Source organism: Protomyctophum parallelum (assembly GCF_964188405.1).
Source record: "Protomyctophum parallelum genome assembly, chromosome: 13".
Lineage (NCBI taxonomy): Eukaryota > Metazoa > Chordata > Actinopteri > Myctophiformes > Myctophidae > Protomyctophum > Protomyctophum parallelum.
Window position 1 is genome coordinate 46,439,852 of NC_139708.1, and position 19,293 is coordinate 46,459,144.

At 42.6% G+C, this 19,293-nt stretch overlaps 1 protein-coding gene across 2 annotated transcripts in view; it reads right to left on the minus strand.

Annotated features, from left to right (window-relative positions):
- Positions 1 to 19,293, minus strand: part of smurf1 (SMAD specific E3 ubiquitin protein ligase 1) — a 45,799-nt gene that overhangs the window by 23,457 nt on the left and 3,049 nt on the right. For both annotated transcript variants that reach the window (XM_083780829.1, XM_083780828.1), the window contains exons 2-4: positions 8,407 to 8,445; positions 6,013 to 6,121; positions 1,539 to 1,672 (exon numbers count right to left, since the gene is read on the minus strand). In XM_083780829.1, the coding sequence (XP_083636955.1) occupies positions 1,539 to 1,672; positions 6,013 to 6,121; positions 8,407 to 8,445 (282 nt within the window). The remainder of the gene's footprint in view (positions 1 to 1,538; positions 1,673 to 6,012; positions 6,122 to 8,406; positions 8,446 to 19,293) is intronic.

Genomic DNA, 19,293 nt, shown 5'->3' on the forward strand with positions numbered 1-19,293 from the left:
TTTTGTTTGTTATTTTAGTCATGCATGTTCATGACCAAAAACGTGTTATGAAAATGTGGTCACTTTCTTCCTGGACTACAAAGTCACACCTCCATGCAGCCCCCCCCCTCTCTCCACAAGGAGGGGAAGTGCACTGAAGAATTATGGGCATTGTAGGAATTCAGCAATCCAGTCAAACACACAGACTTCATTATTTGTCTGGCCATAGGGTGCACATTTCAAATTGTGCTGCTGTTATCTACTACAAATAATATTAACATTGAGTGACTGCAGTTTCATCCAGCAGTGAAATAATGCCCCTTGTGTCATTTTGGATTTATAGCAAGCTATAAATAAAGCTATAAATAAGCAAGGTATAAAGGCGGAATGCAGCAATGCTAAATCGCTGTCCCAGCAAATGGGACAGCGTGGCCCATGTGGAGAGTATTATATATTTGAAATGTGATGTTTATGTACACGTTTTCAGTGTAAAATGTAGCGATCGCATTAAACAGGCGGAAGTTAACACTCCGATTAGGGTTATTTAACCCATTCTGACCGGGCACCCATTTTGGTGTCAGCATCATGTTATGCTTTAGCTATTTAAAAATAGCAGATCTACAAGCTCATATCGCGCCACTGAGTGGCGCGATACGAGCTTGTAGGTCTGCTATTTTTTTGAAAAATCGAAGAACGACTGACATTTTTAGAATCTGATCTCAGGTCAGAACGGGTTCATCAGACCCAGTGTGTGTCCGGCGGAAACCTCGTATGAATCTGATCTCAGGTCAGAATGGGTTAATCCATTACATCATAGCGCCCAAGCGATTTATAGCAGCGGAGCACTTCTACAGACGGACCGGATGTTATCCCGGATGTGGATGTAGCAGCTAAACGTAGCCAAAACGATAGGGGTGTTACGCCATGGCGCTCGTGAAGTACGAGCGCCATGTGAACCATGGCGCTACTAACAGTACAAGTAAGACGCGCAAACGCGGGAAGCGAACGCAGCTCGTAAATGGCAATAACAATTAGAATAAATTACATACTTTTTTAAGGTTTTCTTTTTAAAGTTCTCTTTTTTGTGTTTTTTTAAGATTTTATTTTGAAGTTAAGTTTTTTGAAGTTAAGTGTTTTTAAAGTTTTTTTTTAAAGTTAAGTTTTTTTGTGTTAAGTTTTTTTTAAAGTTAAGTTTTTTTAAGTTAAGTGTTTTTAAAGTTTTTTTTTAAGTTAAGTTTTTTCTTTTTCATTTTAAGTTAAGTTTTTTCTTTTTCATTTTAAGTTAAGTTTTTTTTTAAGTTAAGTTTTTTTTAAAGTTAAGTTGTGTGTGTGCGCGCGTGTGTGTGTGTGTGTGTGTGTGTGTGTGTGTGAGTGCGTGTGTGCGTGGGTGTGTTTTGTGTGATACAGCTGCGCTCTGGTGGCGGGCGGGTGGTGTAACAGCGGGACAGACACACACACAGACATGATCTGCAGGGTCTCATAGTAAGTGCTCACTGCGTTCGCAATCACTGCGTTCGCAATAAACTGTTAGAAAGAGGCGGAGAGAGGGAGAGACGTACATCCTGTGTCCTTTAGTCTGCTGATGGCGTTGGAGAGCAGTCGTATACAGCCCAGGAAGCCGGCGCCCTGTCGTTTATGGATCTTCTTGTGGTTCCACACGCTGATGGTGATGGAGTCGGTCTTCCCAATGTATCTGGAGAAAACAGATAAAATACAGCATCCGTTAGAATGTACATATAGAAGATGTAGGCAGTCATGGATGCATTGCACTGACTTTAGGGATTCATATTATCCCATTCTGACCTGAGATCAGATTCATACGAGGTTTCCGCCGGACACACACTGGTCTGATGAACCCATTCTGACCTGAGATCAGATTCTAAAAATGTCAGTCGCTCTTCGGTTTTTCAAAAATAGCAGACCTACAAGCTCGTATCGCGCCACTCGGTGGCGCGATATGAGCTTGTAGATCTGCTATTTTTAAATAGCTAAAGCATAACATGATGCGGACACCAAAATGGGTGCCCGGTCAGAATGGGTTATATATTATAATTATATATTATAATTTAATGAATAAATTAAAACTAGACAGCACTTTGTTCACACATTAATGTCAAGCAACGCCAGACATATTTATGTCTGGCGTGTTTTCTAGGAGGAGCTCAGAATATTTCTTAATTATTTCTTTGTGTAATAATTACACAAAAATATTAAAACATGCCAGACATCAATATGTGGAAAAACATGCTTGACGTTTAACCCATTTGGACCCAAGTTCGATTCTAACAATGTCTTCTAAAACATGACAGTTTTTCCTGAAAAACCCTCATGTGTCTATGTCAGTGGTGCTCAAACTATTTCATGTAAGGAGCCCCAATATCATATGTAATTGGCCGCCGACCCCCATCTGAAAATATGTTGTTCCAGGGACCTCCCAGAAACAAAGATTTGAGTTAAAAACATTCACTCTGGAAGATTATATATTCAAAGATTTGCACCACATTTTCACGATTTTTCAAAAATAGCAGATCTACAAGCTCATAGCGCGGCACTGAGTGCCGCGGTACGATTTTTCAATAGCTAAAGCATAACATAATGCTTTAAAACACTAAAAGGGGTTCCCGCCGAAAATGGGTTAATTATTTCTTTGTGTAATAATTACACAAATAAATAATTAACAAAAAAAAAAAAAACATGCCAGACATCAATATGTGGGAAAACATGCTTGACTTTTAATGTGCGAACGAAGTGTTGTCTACTGTAATTTATTCAAGTGCTTATTGTTCAAATTAAGACACCAAGCCATGAAGATTAACAGAGTTAACTCGTTCATGAGTTGAATTGATTGCAAGGCTTTGTTTGTGTCGTCACTATATCTGCAACGACTTAACCCATTCTGACCTGAGATCAGATTCTAAAAATGTCTTCTACATCCTGACAGTTTTCTGAAAAAGCTACGTTTCTATGTCAGTCGTTCTTCGATTTAAAAAAATAGCAGACCTACAAGCTCGTAGCGCGCCACTCGGTGGCGCGCTATGAGCTTGTAGATCTGCTATTTTCCAATAGCTTAAAGCATAATATAATGCTATAATTCATTCAATATTTAGATATTTGATATTAATTCGCGTGACATCATCATCAAACCCGGAAGTTATGCAGGAATGCCTACTGAGTGGCAAAAAACTACTTTCTGGCCTTGACAGCCCCAGACATCCACACAGAACAGTCCTATCTGATTGCATTAAACAATGTTAAACTCACTTTGCCTGTCGCTTCGCCACTCGATTTGCCATTCACTTTAAGCATGCGCATACCCTCTATACAAACCCATTATAACTGATATTGTCCTAATACGTTAAGGGGCTGTGGATTTTTTTTCATTTACCGTTTCGATTTATTTTTAAGAATTATTTTAGATTTATTTTGAGCAGCGCTCAATGAGCTTCTTTTCCAAAATAATTATAAAAAATAAATGAAAACAGTAAATGAAAAAGCTCGGCCCCCCCCTCCTCACGTATTAGAAGGACAGTATCAGTCACCATAAAGAAGGTTGAATCTGTCATGGTTAAAGGTATATTCAGTGATTTCACTTAATTTAAATTTCACTTATTGTTTTGTTTTGTTGTGATAATCCTCCCTACTATAGAGTGTGCTGGCCATATAAGGAGTTCCTCCCTGTCCCCAGTTAACCCCTGGGGGTCAAAAAACCTTAGGTTTCGTTTTTGACTATCTATCCTGATTGGACGAAAGGCTGGGTCCCACAGCCAAAAACGAAACCTAAGGTTTTTTGAGTGAAATCACTGAATATACCTTTAAAATGAAGTTTGAAGTTACAATGGGTTTGTATAGGAAAGGGGCGGGGCAGCTAAAATGAACATCAAATATCTAAACGGTACTGAATCAAGTAACTTAAAAACTGTCTGGAGTCACATAAGACCGAGTAGTCGATGAAATGACCAAAAGGTTTTTTTAAGTGAAATATCCCTTTAGAAAAGGTGCAGAAGGACACTTTTCTAATAGTGACAACACCCAGAGAAATACTCGCAGGAAGCAGTTGGCAAAATGACAACTATTTGTAATGCCAAGTTAAACAGGCTGCACTGGTAAGATGGGGCTAAGTTGTCCCCGAGCAGAGAACGCTTCAGGTTAACATTGCATATTATCCCAGTGATCACAGCTGGGTCTTGCCTGGATTTTAAATCAGCTGTGTTTTCTGTTTTTATTAAAAAGGTGGCATTTGTTGTAATTTATATGCTCCTATATCTTATTTTAATTGTATCTATTATAATCTGTATTCATTTTAAAGTGCACTGTTGCACTCTGTATTTGTTTTTAATCTGTAAAGCACATTGAATTGCCTTGTGTATGAAAGGTGCTATATAAATGAAATTGCCTTGCCTTGCCTTGTTGTATCACTGGTAAAATGGGGCCAAGTTGTCCCCTGAGCAGAGACAGCTTCAGGTTGGTAAAATGGGGCTAAGTTGTCCCCTAAGTAGAGACACCTACAGGTTGGTAAAATGGGGCCAAGTTGTCCCCTAAGTAGAGACAGCTTCAGGTTGGTAAAATGGGGCTAAGTTGTCCCCTGAGCAGAGACAGCTTCAGGTTGGTAAAATGGGGCTAAGTTGTCCCCTAAGTAGAGACAGCTTCAGGTTGGTAAAATGGGGCTAAGTTGTCCCCTAAGTAGAGACAGCTTCAGGTTGGTAAAATGGGGCCAAGTTGTCCCCTGAGCAGAGACAGCTTCAGGTTGGTAAAATGGGGCTAAGTTGTCCCCTGAGCAGAGACAGCTTCAGGTTGGTAAAATGGGGCTAAGTTGTCCCCCCAGCAGAGACAGCTTCAGGTTGGTAAAATGGGGCTAAGTTGTCCCCCCAGCAGAGACAGCTTCAGGTTGGTAAAATGGGGCTAAGTTGTCCCCTAAGTAGAGACAGCTTCAGGTTGGTAAAATGGGGCTAAGTTGTCCCCTAAGTAGAGACAGCTTCAGGTTGGTAAAATGGGGCTAAGTTGTCCCCTGAGTAGAGACAGCTTCAGGTTGGTAAAATGGGGCTAAGTTGTCCCCTGAGCAGAGACAGCTTCAGGTTGGTAAAATGGGGCTAAGTTGTCCCCTAAGTAGAGACACCTACAGGTTGGTAAAATGGGGCTAAGTTGTCCCCTAAGCAGAGACAGCTTCAGGTTGGTAAAATGGGGCTAAGTTGTCCCCCTGAGTAGAGACAGCTTCAGGTTGGTAAAATGGGGCTAAGTTGTCCCCTAAGCAGAGACAGCTTCAGGTTGGTAAAATGGGGCTAAGTTGTCCCCCCCGCAGAGACAGCTTCAGGTTGGTAAAATGGGGCTAAGTTGTCCCCTAAGTAGAGACACCTACAGGTTGGTAAAATGGGGCTAAGTTGTCCCCTAAGCAGAGACGCTTCAGGTTGCATCAACTTGTATCAGTAGGGTTTTTATGGGAAGCAATAATACTTATTAATTCAATTGATTGTCCATGCATTGTTTAAGCCCATTTTGACCTGAGATCAGATTTCAAAAATGTCTTCTACATCCTGACAGTTTTCTGAAAAAGCTATGTTTCTATGTCAGTCGTTCTTCGATTTTTCAAAAATAGCTAAAGCATAACATAATGCTAACACCAACATGGGTTAACTTGTATCAGTAGGTTTTTATGGGAAGCAATAATACTTATTAATTCAATTGATTGTCCATGCATTGTTTAAAGATACGTTGTAAATAGAAATACTTCAAATGCCCAGCGCATATTGAAGATAAATAGGTGTGGAATGTGGAGTAATTAATTAGTATAAGTTTAGCTTCTCGTGGGGAGGGGGAAAACATACTCTTTGTATATTTAAGTTATTTGTCATATCTGCCCTGTGCAATTTGTGATTACCGTATGAAGCCGTAAAAAAACAAACAAATAAAAATTTTACCAAATGTTCCAATGCCAAAAACACAATTAAAATCGTTAAATCGAAAGTAATGGCCAACTTTAAACTGTAATGATGACACAGCCAGCGCTACTCACAGGATATTATTATTATTATTACTCACAGGTCGTAGTGTTGGTTCCATTTGGGGTCCAGTGTGCTCTTGACTGTGTCTGTGGAGTGGCATTGGCCCGATCCGTCCACCACCACCTTAGCAAATGGGTCAGGTAGGCCTACACACACACACACACACAAACACACACACACATTAACCCAATTTGACCTGAGATCAGATTCTAAAAATGTCTTCTACATCCTGACAGTTTTCTGAAAAAGCTATGTTTCTATATCAGTCGTTCTTCGATTTTTCAAAAATAGCAGACCTACAAGCTCGTAGCGCGCCACTCGGTGGCGCGCTACGAGCTTGTAGATGTGCTATTTTTCAATAGCTAAAACATAGCATGATGCTAACACCAAAAGGGGTTCCCGCCCCAAAATGGGTTAAGTGTATTGCTAAAGTTCCCAAATCCCTTTATGCACAATGTCCCGGTTGGAACGTTGCCCATTGGGAAAGCAAGCCCCGACACGGTTATTCAATACCAACGGTTATGCAATACCCATTGTACCGGTGGTATAAAGAGTACTTAATGTACCCGCTGTTAAGCGGGTGTGACAATTATCTGAGTACTTGGGAGCCGGATCTAGCCCATTCTGACCGGGCACCCATTTTGGTGTCAGCATCATGTCATGCTTTACCTATTGAAAAATAGCAGATCTACAAGCTCATATCGCGCCACCGAGTGGCGCGATACGAGCTTGTAGGTCTGCTATTTTTGAAAAATCGAAGAGCGACTGACATTTTTTAGAATCTGATCTCAGGTCAGAATGGGTTCATCAGACCAGTGTGTGTCCGGCGGAAACCTCGTATGAATCTGATCTCAGGTCAGAATGGGCTAGTCATGATGATATCAGCATGCTCCACATGTGGCATGAACAGGACAGACAGATACAATGATCTACTATTACAATTTAGGCATTTAGCAGACGCTCTTGATCCAGAGCGACTTACATTAAGCAATCTATGACTATGAGCTTAGAAGGAACTCAGACAGACTGACACACACACACACACACACACACACACACACACACACACACACACACACACACACACACACACACACACACACACACACACACACACACACACACACACACACACACACACACACACACACACACACACACACACACACACACACACACACACACACACACACACACACACACACACACACACACACACACACACACACACACACACACACACACACACACACACACACACACACACACACACACAGGTTGTTAAACCATTATATAATGTCATTCGTTTTTGTAGTCCGTCTGGCCATTGGAACTGAGATTCCATTTGAAACGAAAGTCCCCCTTAAATGTACTGTATATATATATATACAGTATGTGTATGTGAGAATATTTCACAAAGTAACAACAATGGTGTCAGAAATGTACAGTACCTGAACAACGGCAGCATATTATTATTGCATTGCATTTATTATTAGATTATGATTGCATTGCATTTATTATTAGATTGCGATTGCATTGCATTTATTATTAGATTATGATTGCATTGCATTTATTATTAGATTGTGATTGCATTGCATTTGTTATTAGATTATGATTGCGTTGCATTTGTTATTAGATTATGATTGCGTTGCATTTCGGTGCAACTAAAAAGTAGTGTTTAGAGACATTGTCTCGGAGTGGCTATTGTGAAACATGATATCAATAATAAGTTAGAAAAGGTTACATAGTGTGGACTTAAAGCTGCTATAAGCAATAATATGTCACATTTTTAATGACCTTCTTATTTTGTTGGTATTCAGACAGCCAGCAATGGGTAGAACGCTCCCAAAAGAACATCTGCCTTCAAAGATGTTCCTAGAAGCTTTGTCATTGGTCGGAGAAAAGAAAACTAACCAATCAGGAAGCAGACAGGCAAATCGACCAATGACAAATGCAGATTGCGGCCCCTAGATGTGTCACAGAGACTACATTAAAAAGGTCATTAAAAAGTTGACATATTATTGCTTAGAGCAGCTTTAAGGAGGCCTAGCATGTGTAGACCGTACATGGATCATCCCCTTGGATAAGCCTGCAATCTGTAAGCCTCAAACAGAGTCTGTCTGTCTCTCTCTGTGTCTGTCTGTGTGTGTGTGTGTGTGTGTGTGTGTGTGTCTGTGTGTGTGTGTGTGTGTGTGTGTGCGTGCGTGCGCGCGCTATGCTGCCAAATACAAGGGCTATCAGTTTATAAACACACCGAAACGCCCATATGTTTCGGGTGTAATGGCAGACATTTTGGCCAGACAGACCGAGACATCGTTTTACGTATAAACTCCACCCCCCCAGACACTAAACTCCACCCCCCAGACGCAACAATAATTCAGACGGATGTAAAAGAAGAGAGAATTGAAAAAAAGTGAACCAAATTACTTACGAAAGAAGTCTTTCTTTGCGAGGTTCTTGGCACATAACACTGAAAAGGAACAGAGAGAGAGAGAGAGAGAGAGAGAGAGGTCAAGAAACAGCAGAGCTCCCGTCACACGAAACAGAACAGAACTCCCAATCTTCCGCCGTAGTCTGAAAACCCACCTTTTCAGACTCCATCATGGCCCATAGCACTTACCCCACCCCCTTAGATAGCATTTCTGTAGACTTAGATAGCATTTGATACAGACTTATAGCATGTTATGTAGACAGCATTATAATTGCATTGTATGCAGTCATAGCACGTCATAGGACATATGTATAGCATAGTAGTATATATGTATAGTTTATATAGTTTCATAATATAGATATAATTCCACTGTTACGTTCTTAGCTTACGCATGTTTCATGATAAATGCTTTTTATGTGATGTATTCCCATGCTTTTTGTTCTTGCTTAATGTAAGTCGCTCTGGATTAAGAGCGTCTGCTAAATGCCTAAATTGTAAATTGTAAATACGTTTTACGAATTACATTTGATGCCAGAGTTGGGGATAAAGAGACAAGTGTGCACAAATGTAAAAAAAAAAAAAACGAATTGTTCCACGTGTAGGCTGCGGCATATTTATGCTGCCATGCAGAGAAAGTCTGCCAGTGTGGGTTTGAATGCCAGCTAGGAGGACAATGTATGATGAAAAGCCCCCCCCAAGGCTACAGCTGACCGAGGGAACATAGCTGGGACACACACACACACACACACACACAGACAGTCAGACACCACAGTAAAATATATAGGCTAGTGCCATGCTGAGGCACACACAGTGAGAACGGTCTCCCTTTCTGCCACATCTCAGGGAAATCTGACCGCAAAGTGCATACTGACCTAGACACTGTGTGTGTGTGTGTGTGTGTGTGTGTGTGTGTGTGTGTGTGTGTACTTTATACACTGTGTATATACACTGTATATATAATATATATATATATATATATATATATATATGTACTGTACTCAGTGTTTACAGCTTCCACTGCATGTGTGCGTCCTTGTTAAATGTTTTGAGTGAAGGAGGCCAGACTGTCTGGTATGAGAGCAGAGCCCATGTTACATCAGGTCAGATCAGTTAATAACAATGAGGCCATGAGAACAGCACTCAACTACTAGGAAACTCACTCCTCTCTATCTCTCCCCCCCCCCCCCCCCCCCCCCCCCGAGAGAGAGCGAGAGAGCGAGAGGAGTTGCACCACTCGGTTCACACAGGTGTGATTTTTAATACAACATTGGGAAACGAGAGGGGAACACCCCACCCAGCGCCCACAGCGGGAATCGAACCCAGGACCTTCTAGCTGTGAGGCGACAGCACTACCACCGACTGTGCCACACCGTGCCCCTTATTTCTGAAGTGTAGTTGCTTATTTGGGCTTTGCTTTCATGATTCAACCAATTCACATCAATTCAAGTCAACGATGCGTTGTTTCTCAAACTCTGCAGTTTACATGTCTTTCTTTTTTTTTTTAAGATATTTTTTTGCGGCTTACACCTTTTATTGGTTTTTGAAGGGACAGACTGACTGGCTGACAGGAAATGGGAGAGAGATGGGGGGGGAAGACATGCAGTAAAGGCCGTGTCGGGCTCGGGAGTCGAACCCGCGGCACACTGAGACTGGATTACCAGTCGGGTGCCCAGACGGTTACGCCACCGCCTGGGCCAAGCAGTTTACATGTCTACACTCTACACAGGTCCACTGAATCGGATATCATATTTTGGTTAATCTTTATCCGTTTGTGTGGCTGAGAGGCCCAAAGCGCACAGGGAAATCCCTTCCAGGTGATAGGTGACAGCCTTGGGTTTTTAGAGAGACTCCTACCCAATAACTCAATTTGAGGACAAAACAAGCGGAGCAGTGAAAGTCAGGATTGTAAGACGACTGAAATTATGTAGACAAACTTTTTGAGAGGTTGACTATAGCAAGAATAACAGTATGGTGGTGGGTAAAAAAAAACACAAAAAATAACATTTATATTCCATGTCTGCCCGTTTTCATTGTTGCAGACAAATTGCTAGTTTTGGATACCTAAATATGACATTGTGGCCCTACGGTACTTTTAGAAAGTTGGCACTTGGCAGTCTCTCTAGCCAGCCAGAAAATGTACAGTCAGTCACACGGACAGCCAGTGTCAAGCGAGCCGGCTAGCGGTTTAGGATGTGGTGTCTGTGGTGGTTTGCGTGTGTGTGTCTGGCCTAGCCTGTTCTATATCCTGTGATTAACCCGTGGAGAATGGCTGCAGGACATACTTCCCCCTTCCACCTCCCCCCCCCCTCCCTGACTCACACATTCCATCATCATCACTTCCACAGAACGAAAGACGGAGACACTGAGGAGGTAGAGACTTGAGAGACAAGAGACGCAAAAGAAAAGGCACAGAGATCAAGAAAAGGTAGGAGAGAGTCAGAGCCACAGCCACAGCGTTAAAGACACAGAGAGAGACTGCTTCCTCCTCTAGACCTGCAGTAGGGATGGCTTTCTCTCACTCTGTTGCTGCTATGTGTGTTCTCCTCCCTCTCCCTCTCTCACTAGACCCAGTCTAGTCTAGTCAAAAGACATCCCTCACATCCCTTTCTCTGGCACATGCCTGCTGAGAGGCTTGTGTGTTTGTGACCAGCCCTTTCTCAGTGTGAAGACGAACAGGCTCACTCTAGTTAGTACAAGGTCACAACTGGCCAAAAGGCAAACTCAGTTCATCTCAATATATCCTCTTCTCAATGTTTTGTCTCCCCTTTCTCCGACATCTCGTTCTATCGCTCTCTCTCTCTCTCTCAAGAACAATGATGGAGAGTCGAGTGCAAGATGACAGACACTAGAGCAGCGGTTCCCAATCCTTTTTGGCCATGCACCCCCTGTTACCTCCCGACCTAGCTGATGTAAGTAGTAAGTAGCCTTGCCGAGCCATGAGGCCCATAGGGCAGGAGCCCATCTCCTGTTTCTGTAGCGTGAGGCAGCTTGATGTACAAGTACACCCCCTGGACATGATGTACAAGTAGTACACCCCCTGGACATGAGGCTAGTATGTCGCAGGGACTTACCCCCCAATCCAACCCTTTGATGCTGAGTGTCAAGCAGGGAGGCACTGGGTCCCCTCTTTGGTATGACCCGGCCCGGGGATTGAACCCCGACCTCCCAGTCTCAGGGCGGACACTCTGACCACAAGGCCACCACCTAGCTGATGCACCCCCTGTTACCTCCCAACCTAGCTGACGCACCCCCCCACATGGAAATGTAAATTGCATAAGCTATATGGAGACATATATTTCCTAAGTTTATATCCACATATATGAACCTGAATATGGCATACCGTATATATATATATATATATATATATTGATTATAGTGGCAGACTCGCCAATTCCGTGTAGCCCAGTGTAGCCCTGACGTTACTGGTTAACATATTGCAATAGGAATAAAAAACAAAAACGTACAATTTCACATTATCTTCCTGCGATACTAGTGTTTTGTCAAATCTTGTTAGTAATTACTGCTACATAATTAGCGCTTCGTCAGCCTTATGTGTCATGATAGTTGAAAGACAGGGGGTAACAAGACAACTCACCCCGTTTCTGTTTTCCTCCCAGAACTTTCCCCAGTGAGGGGTGGGAGAGGCTGGACAGCAGACGGCTGGACTTTGAATTTCTCTAAACTATAAACTTTCATGACAAGCAGACAGCAAATATACAGTACAGTACAAATATAATTTACGAAAAGCTTCCGGGCACCTGCACTTCACTGCCGTGTCTTGGAACAGTAGTGACAGTAGTGTCTACGCAGAATAGATCAGTGCTGATTTCTTCAACTAAAAACTAAGACGAGAAATGTTCGTTGACGACGACGACTACCTTTTTTCACCGACTAAAACTAAATGGAAAGTTGGAAACTACGACGACTAAAACTATGACTAAATATATTGACAATTTCGTCAGACAAATAAAAACTAGACTAAAATGTTAGGGAGGGACTATAGTGGACAAGAGATCCAGTTTTATGCTGAAAATGCAACATGGACGCAGATGCTACACACGTGTCCAATGTGTCCAACAGTCCCACTCGCAGCAGGAACGCACAGTGTCGGATCATGGCAATGTTAACCCATTCTGACCGGGCACCCATTTTGGTGTCGGCATCATGTTATGCTTTAGCTATTGAAAAATAGCAGATCTACAAGCTCATATCGCGCCACCGAGTGGCGCGATACGAGCTTGTAGGTCTGCTATTTTTGAAAAAATCGAAGAACGACTGACATTTTTTAGAATCTGATCTCAGGTCAGAATGGGTTCATCAGATCAGTGTGTGTCCGGCGGAAACCTCGTATGAATCTGATCTCAGGTCAGAATGGGTTAATTAATCACAGGATATAGAACAGGCTAGGCCAGACACACACACACACACGCAAACCACCACAGACGCCACATCCTAAACCGCTAGACGGCTCTCTTGACACTGGCTGTCTGTGTGACTGACTGTACATTTTCTGGCTGCTTAATCTCTTCTAATGTGATTGTAATCATGGAGTTCTAAATCAGTCCATCTATATTGTCTATGATATACTAGCTCTGCTAGTAGAATCCCAGTGCAGGGCTAACCTTTACACCTGACCTAACCATTGGGCTACATTTAAACCTGCAGACAATTGACAGAGCAAGCAGCGTTATAAACCCATTCAGGGCGGGAACCCCTTTGGTGTTTTAAGCATTATGTCATACTTTAGCTATTGAAAGATAGCAGATCTACAAGCTCATAGTGCGGCACCGAGTGCAGCGCTGTGAGCTTGTAGGCAGGGCTCGACAGTGCGACTAGGTGCTCGCATTTGCTACTAAAAATATCACCGTGCGAGTTGTAAAATTAAATTTGTAGCACAGGTGCGACTACAGGATTTGACCGTTCAATCGTGATAAAGACAAGTCTCTGTCTACAGCAAGTGCACATTCTATAGTCGCGGTTCTATACCAACATTTATATTTCTGAACGGCGGTGTCGTTCGCCAAAAAGAGCAGAGCTACACGCTAACAACGTGTCGAGGCTCAATGTGGCGTTCATTTGAAGATCTGTCCCCTTTGCTCCCACCGCCCCGCCCCTCCCCGTGTTGCTGCTCAGTTCTCTTCCCTGTCAGCAGCGGAGCGAACGCAGCAGGATAGCATGGTAGCACAGAAGACAGAAGGAGTTGCTAGGACCCTGACACGTTGAATACTAAAGTTATTTAGAAAGTTTGTAATGTTAAAACATCACTTGATATAACTTTTAACCAAACGTGGGTGAAACAGCATGCAGCCGCGCACGTAAAGAGTGCACGTGCGCACGCACATGGAGTGGACGGATTGATTGATATACCAAAACAACCCTTGCTTAGCACCTCGCTTACAAAAGCATGTGCGCAGCACAATACGAATGACCGACCTGGCTGGATATATTAGTCAGTGGCTAGCTCAGGTCCATAACTCGAAATGCAACGCATTAGACTAGAGCTATGGACCAGAGCTAGTCAGTGGCCTTACTGGCCTGCATATCGAGCAACGTAAAAAAAGGCAAAGATCCCCCCCACCACCTCCTTCCACCACGCCGAGGTGTAGCCTATATATCCGATGTTCTGTCTGAACTGAAGCAGTCAAAGCCAAGGAGAATGTTCACCATCGAGTAGCCTCGGCACTAAATGTCACACTCACATGATAGAACAGCAAGATAAAAACGGATAGTCTGTCTGTCTGTCTGTCCATCCATTCATAAAATGAATTGATTATCCATCTATATCTATCTATCTATCTATCTATCCATCTATCTGCATACCAAACTAATAGTCTATCAGTATAAAAACAAATTGACTATAAAGATTATATAAAACAAATATGATATCCAGATGAATATCTATATTGTGATCATTTCTGAAAAGATATTGTGATATAATATTTTGCCATATTGCCCGCCCCTACCTCACCTCATATCACTTTATTAAAGAAAAATCACACCTGTGTGAAGTGAGGGGCACTCTTATCATCATACATCATGAATCATCTCATACTGGCCATACTTTGTTCGTTTACATATGACGTAAATTGTCCTTTCAATGTTAATGTCGTTTAATGTTTTGATGTTTAATTTACGTCATATTTAGCGGAATTCTAACCTAATTTCTCCGTTCATTGTCAATGGCAAATATTGAGACGTGTGGGGACTAAAGCTGTATATAGGAGCCCTCAAAAACACATTTGATAACTTTCCATCGTGCTCCTAAAATAATTTGTGTGCTACTAGACTTAGGAGCACACGTGCTACTTGGAAAAATGCTAAGCGTCATATTTTGCCATTTTTACAAATTGCAGCATTTAACTCCCATTTCATTTCATATGGTTATAATGTGTTTGTATTGATGTAGAAGACAGAAGAAGAAATGATTATTATAACTAAAGCTAGCAAAATAAACTAGAATAAAAAACAGTACAGTAGTGCAGTAGTGCATTCCGTGGATGCAGATGCACCCTATTTTAATCTGACAGTGTGCATTGCATCAGTGTTAAGTATGGCTTCGTTTTATCAGGTTCGATGGCAATAGCACAATATACAATATGCATAAACGTAACTGTACACAAACTTTTCCTACAGATCGATGAATAAATACTTGTGCATAAAATGTATTATCTGCATTATTGTCATTTCCCCATCTTTGAAACCCAAGCCAAATACTAACCATTTGTCCCTGTGAGGTTTGAGTAAGTTAGGGTGAGAGTTCCTAATGTAATGCATTGTAATGTTAAATTGTGTTCTTTTTTTCTCAGACAAGACAACAAAATTCATATATTTCTACTTTTTAAGTGAGTTAATAGTTTATTAAAACTTTGACACGCATGTTCAGATACTCAGATACAGATACTCAAGTGGCAACCACAATAAGATTGTGGTTGCAAAGAAAATGGTTACAATTATGGTAAGCTACTTCCTGACTAAAATTGTCCCTTTAAAAAACAAAAGAAAAGCAGTAGCATAAAGACACCGTCCTATTAAAGCAAACATCTCACCTGCTTGCCAAAAGCACTATGTTGATGTTCAAACACACGACTAATGGTTCTTTATGCTCAATGCATACGATTAAGAAAAGTAGATCTCTATTTACCATTGACCAACAAGACAAGAGAAGCAAGCAAAACAAATACACACCCACAATATCTTTGCGTGTGTGCAACTGTGCAATGTGCATGTTTGAATGCATGTGCGATTGTGCGGCATCCCCAGCCTCAGTCAACCAGTAGATTAGGCCTAATTTATGCTTCGGGGAACAAGACACCTTTTTTCCCCCCCAAGCAATATAGCAGTAAAGTAATAAGTATACATTTGGCATGCATCCGATTCCTTCATAAGTACACTGGACTTCCTTTGCCCCTTTACTCTCCACTTCTCTCTGCTTTCGATTGCTCTCTAGAAGGCTTCCCTTGCACAGCTCCCGCCAAACCATTCCTTAACCTCTTTGCCCTCTTTCCAAGTCTGTCCCATCCAGCTCTTTGAGAGTATCAGTCGTCTGGCCCGTCTTGGCTCTGGTCTGCGTGTTGAGCTTTGGGCCAAGGTGCTGCTAGCCCATTCTGACCTGAGATCAGATTCATACGAGGTGTCCACTGGACACACACTGGTCTGATTAACCCATTCTAACCTGAGATCAGATTCTAAAAATGTCAGTCGTTCTTCGATTTTTCAAAAAATAGCAGACCTACAAGCTCGTATCGCGCCACTCGGTGGCGCGATATGAGCTTGTAGATCTGCTATTTTTCAATAGATAAAGCATAACATGATGCTGACACCAAAATGGGTGCCCGGTCAGAATGGGCTAGTATCCAATCAGAGTACCTGGCACAAGCTAGCGTTAAACCCTCAGCGACACGTGCCTCCTCCACCGCCGGGCCAATTACAAAAGATCCTGTCAGATCAGGGAAAACGACCATTCACAATAAAGTGATTCAACTGGGCCTTTTTTTATTCACAGAAATGAATTGGCTTTGTCCCCCGTTAACCCATTTTGACCTGAGATCAGATTCTAAAAATGTTCTTCTACATCCTGACAGTTTCCTGAAAATGCTATGTTTCTATGTCAGTCGTTCTTCGATTTTTCAAAAATAGCAGACCTACAAGCTCGTAGCGTGCCACTCGGTGGCGCGCTATGAGCTTGTAGATCTGCTATTTTTCAATAGCTAACACCAAAAGGGGTTACCGCCTAAAATGGGATAAAGTGATTCAACTGGGACTTTTTTATTCACAGAAATGAATTGACTTTGTCCCCCATTAATAATAATAATCTTAGTCTTAAAACTAAGAGTCTTACAGGGTTTCCTGCACAATGTTGTTGGCATGGCGCTGCGCCATGCTTGAAATAAATCGCGCCATGCCAAGCTTAAAACACACTATGATAGTGAATCATAGTGTGTGTGATATGAAATGTCCAGTACCTCCCCAGTACCTCCCCCAGTGCCACCCCAGTGTCTGCCCAGTTTCCGCCAAGTGCCTCCCCAGTGTCTGCCCAGTGCCTCCCCAGTGTCTGCCCAGTGGCTCCCCAGTGTCCCCCTGAGTGCCTCCCCACTGCCTCCCCAATGTCTCCCCAGTGGCTGCAGTTTCTCCCCAGTGCCTCCCCAGTGTCTGCCCAGTGCCTCCCCAGTCTCCCCAGTGCCTCCCCAGTGTCTTCCCAATGCCTGCCCAGTGTCCCCCCATGTCTCCCCAGTGCCTCCCCAGTGTCTGCCCAGTGCCTGCCCAGTGTCCCCCCAGTGCCTCCCCATGACTCCCCAGTGTCTCCCCAGTGCCTGCCCAGTGTCCCCCCAGTGTCTCCCCAGTGTCTCCCTATGTCTCCCCAGTGCCCCCCCAGTGCCACCCCAGTGCCCCCCCAGTGCCACCCCAGTGCCCCCCCAGTGCCACCCCAGTGCCTCCCCATTGTCCCCAATAGCAATACAAGAGCAATAATACAAATTAATCTTAATTTATTAATCAAATTAATTAATTAATTAATAAAAAATGTTGCCGCGCCCAGCACCATGCCAAGGCCTTTTCCTGCAGGAAACAGTCTTATTTTTCTTGCCATTTTGCTCAATTAGATATTTCATGTTTGCTATATGCTATCCTAATAGAGCACCGAAGTCTGACATCAATATCGGTAGAGGGCGCAAATCCACAGGTTCATGTACTTTTTATTTGCATTAAAATCCCCATAGGGGGATTTTAGATCGCCTCATATAAGAACTGTATTTGAAAAATGTCATCCCGGCCGCTTCACTCATATGGATATGAATAATCAACTGACAGAGAAAACGCTAATGTTACTGCTACTGAATTAGTTACATTTTCGCTAGAAGCAGACTGTATCATATATGAGTGACTGACTGTTGCAAACGATACAGAGACACCTCCCTGACAATAACGCTGAGACAGCTTGTTTATTTTTGGACCACAACGCTTATAGTAGACGATATAAGATCACCCCATGTTATTCTCCATACTCCATAGAAAAATTACTTCCGCGAACCAGGGGAATCGAAGGGATGAGCGTCAGGACTTCGGTGCTCTCTCTCTACTAGACATCATACTATAATTAACCGAATGTCTGTGTGTCCGTGTGTCCGTGTGTCTGTCAGAAACAGTGCCGTAACTCCTTACTGCCTGCACCAATCACTCCCACTTTTCAGACAGGCATTGACCATATGAATATGGAGGGCGTAACGAAGCCCTTTTTTCGATTTTTTGATTATTAATTTATTTATTAGTCAATTACAAACGCACCCAGGCGCAGTACCCTTCACGGCCACAAGGGGGGGGGGGGCAAATATCTCACAACGGGTAAGGACTAGTATATATAAAAAACTAAGCTGGTTGAGACCAACAATGCTATAGCTTTCTTTAGTTTCTTACCAGAATCTGGTATTCACATTGCATATCACATTAGATGTGATGAGATTATGAACAGGCTGTCACAAACGGGCTGGACAAAGACATTGCCCTCCTTTTTCCATCCGTAAATTGAACAAGGCTTTGCCGAGGTCCCCAAACTGAACTCTATCCAGCTTTTGTGTAGACGGCTAGACGCGATGAGAAATTAGCACCAGTCCAGCCACCTGCCGCATGGCATGCTGGTATGTTCTGGCTGTGGGTGATGAATGTGGCCTACCGCTGGCAGACAACTATCTATTATTCATACATTAGGCCATATTGTAGCGTAATTAATTGCCTGATAAAACACCTCCGGTGACAGGTGAGTGGAGTAAGTCTGAGTCAAGGGCTGATTCATACTCCTATTTTACCGCTGTTTCGGCGCTGTAGTGCCGAAATGATTTTGGCTCGTCAGAAATGTTCAGTAGCACCGAAGAGCCGACATTAGGACGGTACCCCCCCCCCCCCCCCGAACCTCAAATGGCGTCACATTGTAGGCTGTACAGCAGCGCCGAACCGACTTTTATTCAGCTCTAAAATAGGAGTATGAATCGGCCCCAACAGTGACAATACTCCGGTCTCCTGTGAATAGGGTAGAACAGAGATGAACAACTTTCTAGTTTCTCCATATTAGCCTACATAGTTTTATAGTAGGGACATAAAAGAAACATTTCATAAAATTTGGAATAGTGTTAAATTTGTTCTTGATTTCTTTTTTTTTTTACATTTAAGCTTTTAAGCCTAATTCATACTTTGTCATTCAACCATATTGCTCTGAAAACAGCAGAGTTCTTATGGAGAAAACTAGGGATGTGCCGATGAGGCATTTTGGCCGATATCGATATCCGATATAATTAATTGCCGTTATGGCCGATAACATACCGATTGTCGATATGATCTCATTCTGTATTTAAAGAATAATAATAATTTTGTCCATTCTGAAAAATACATTTAACAGGG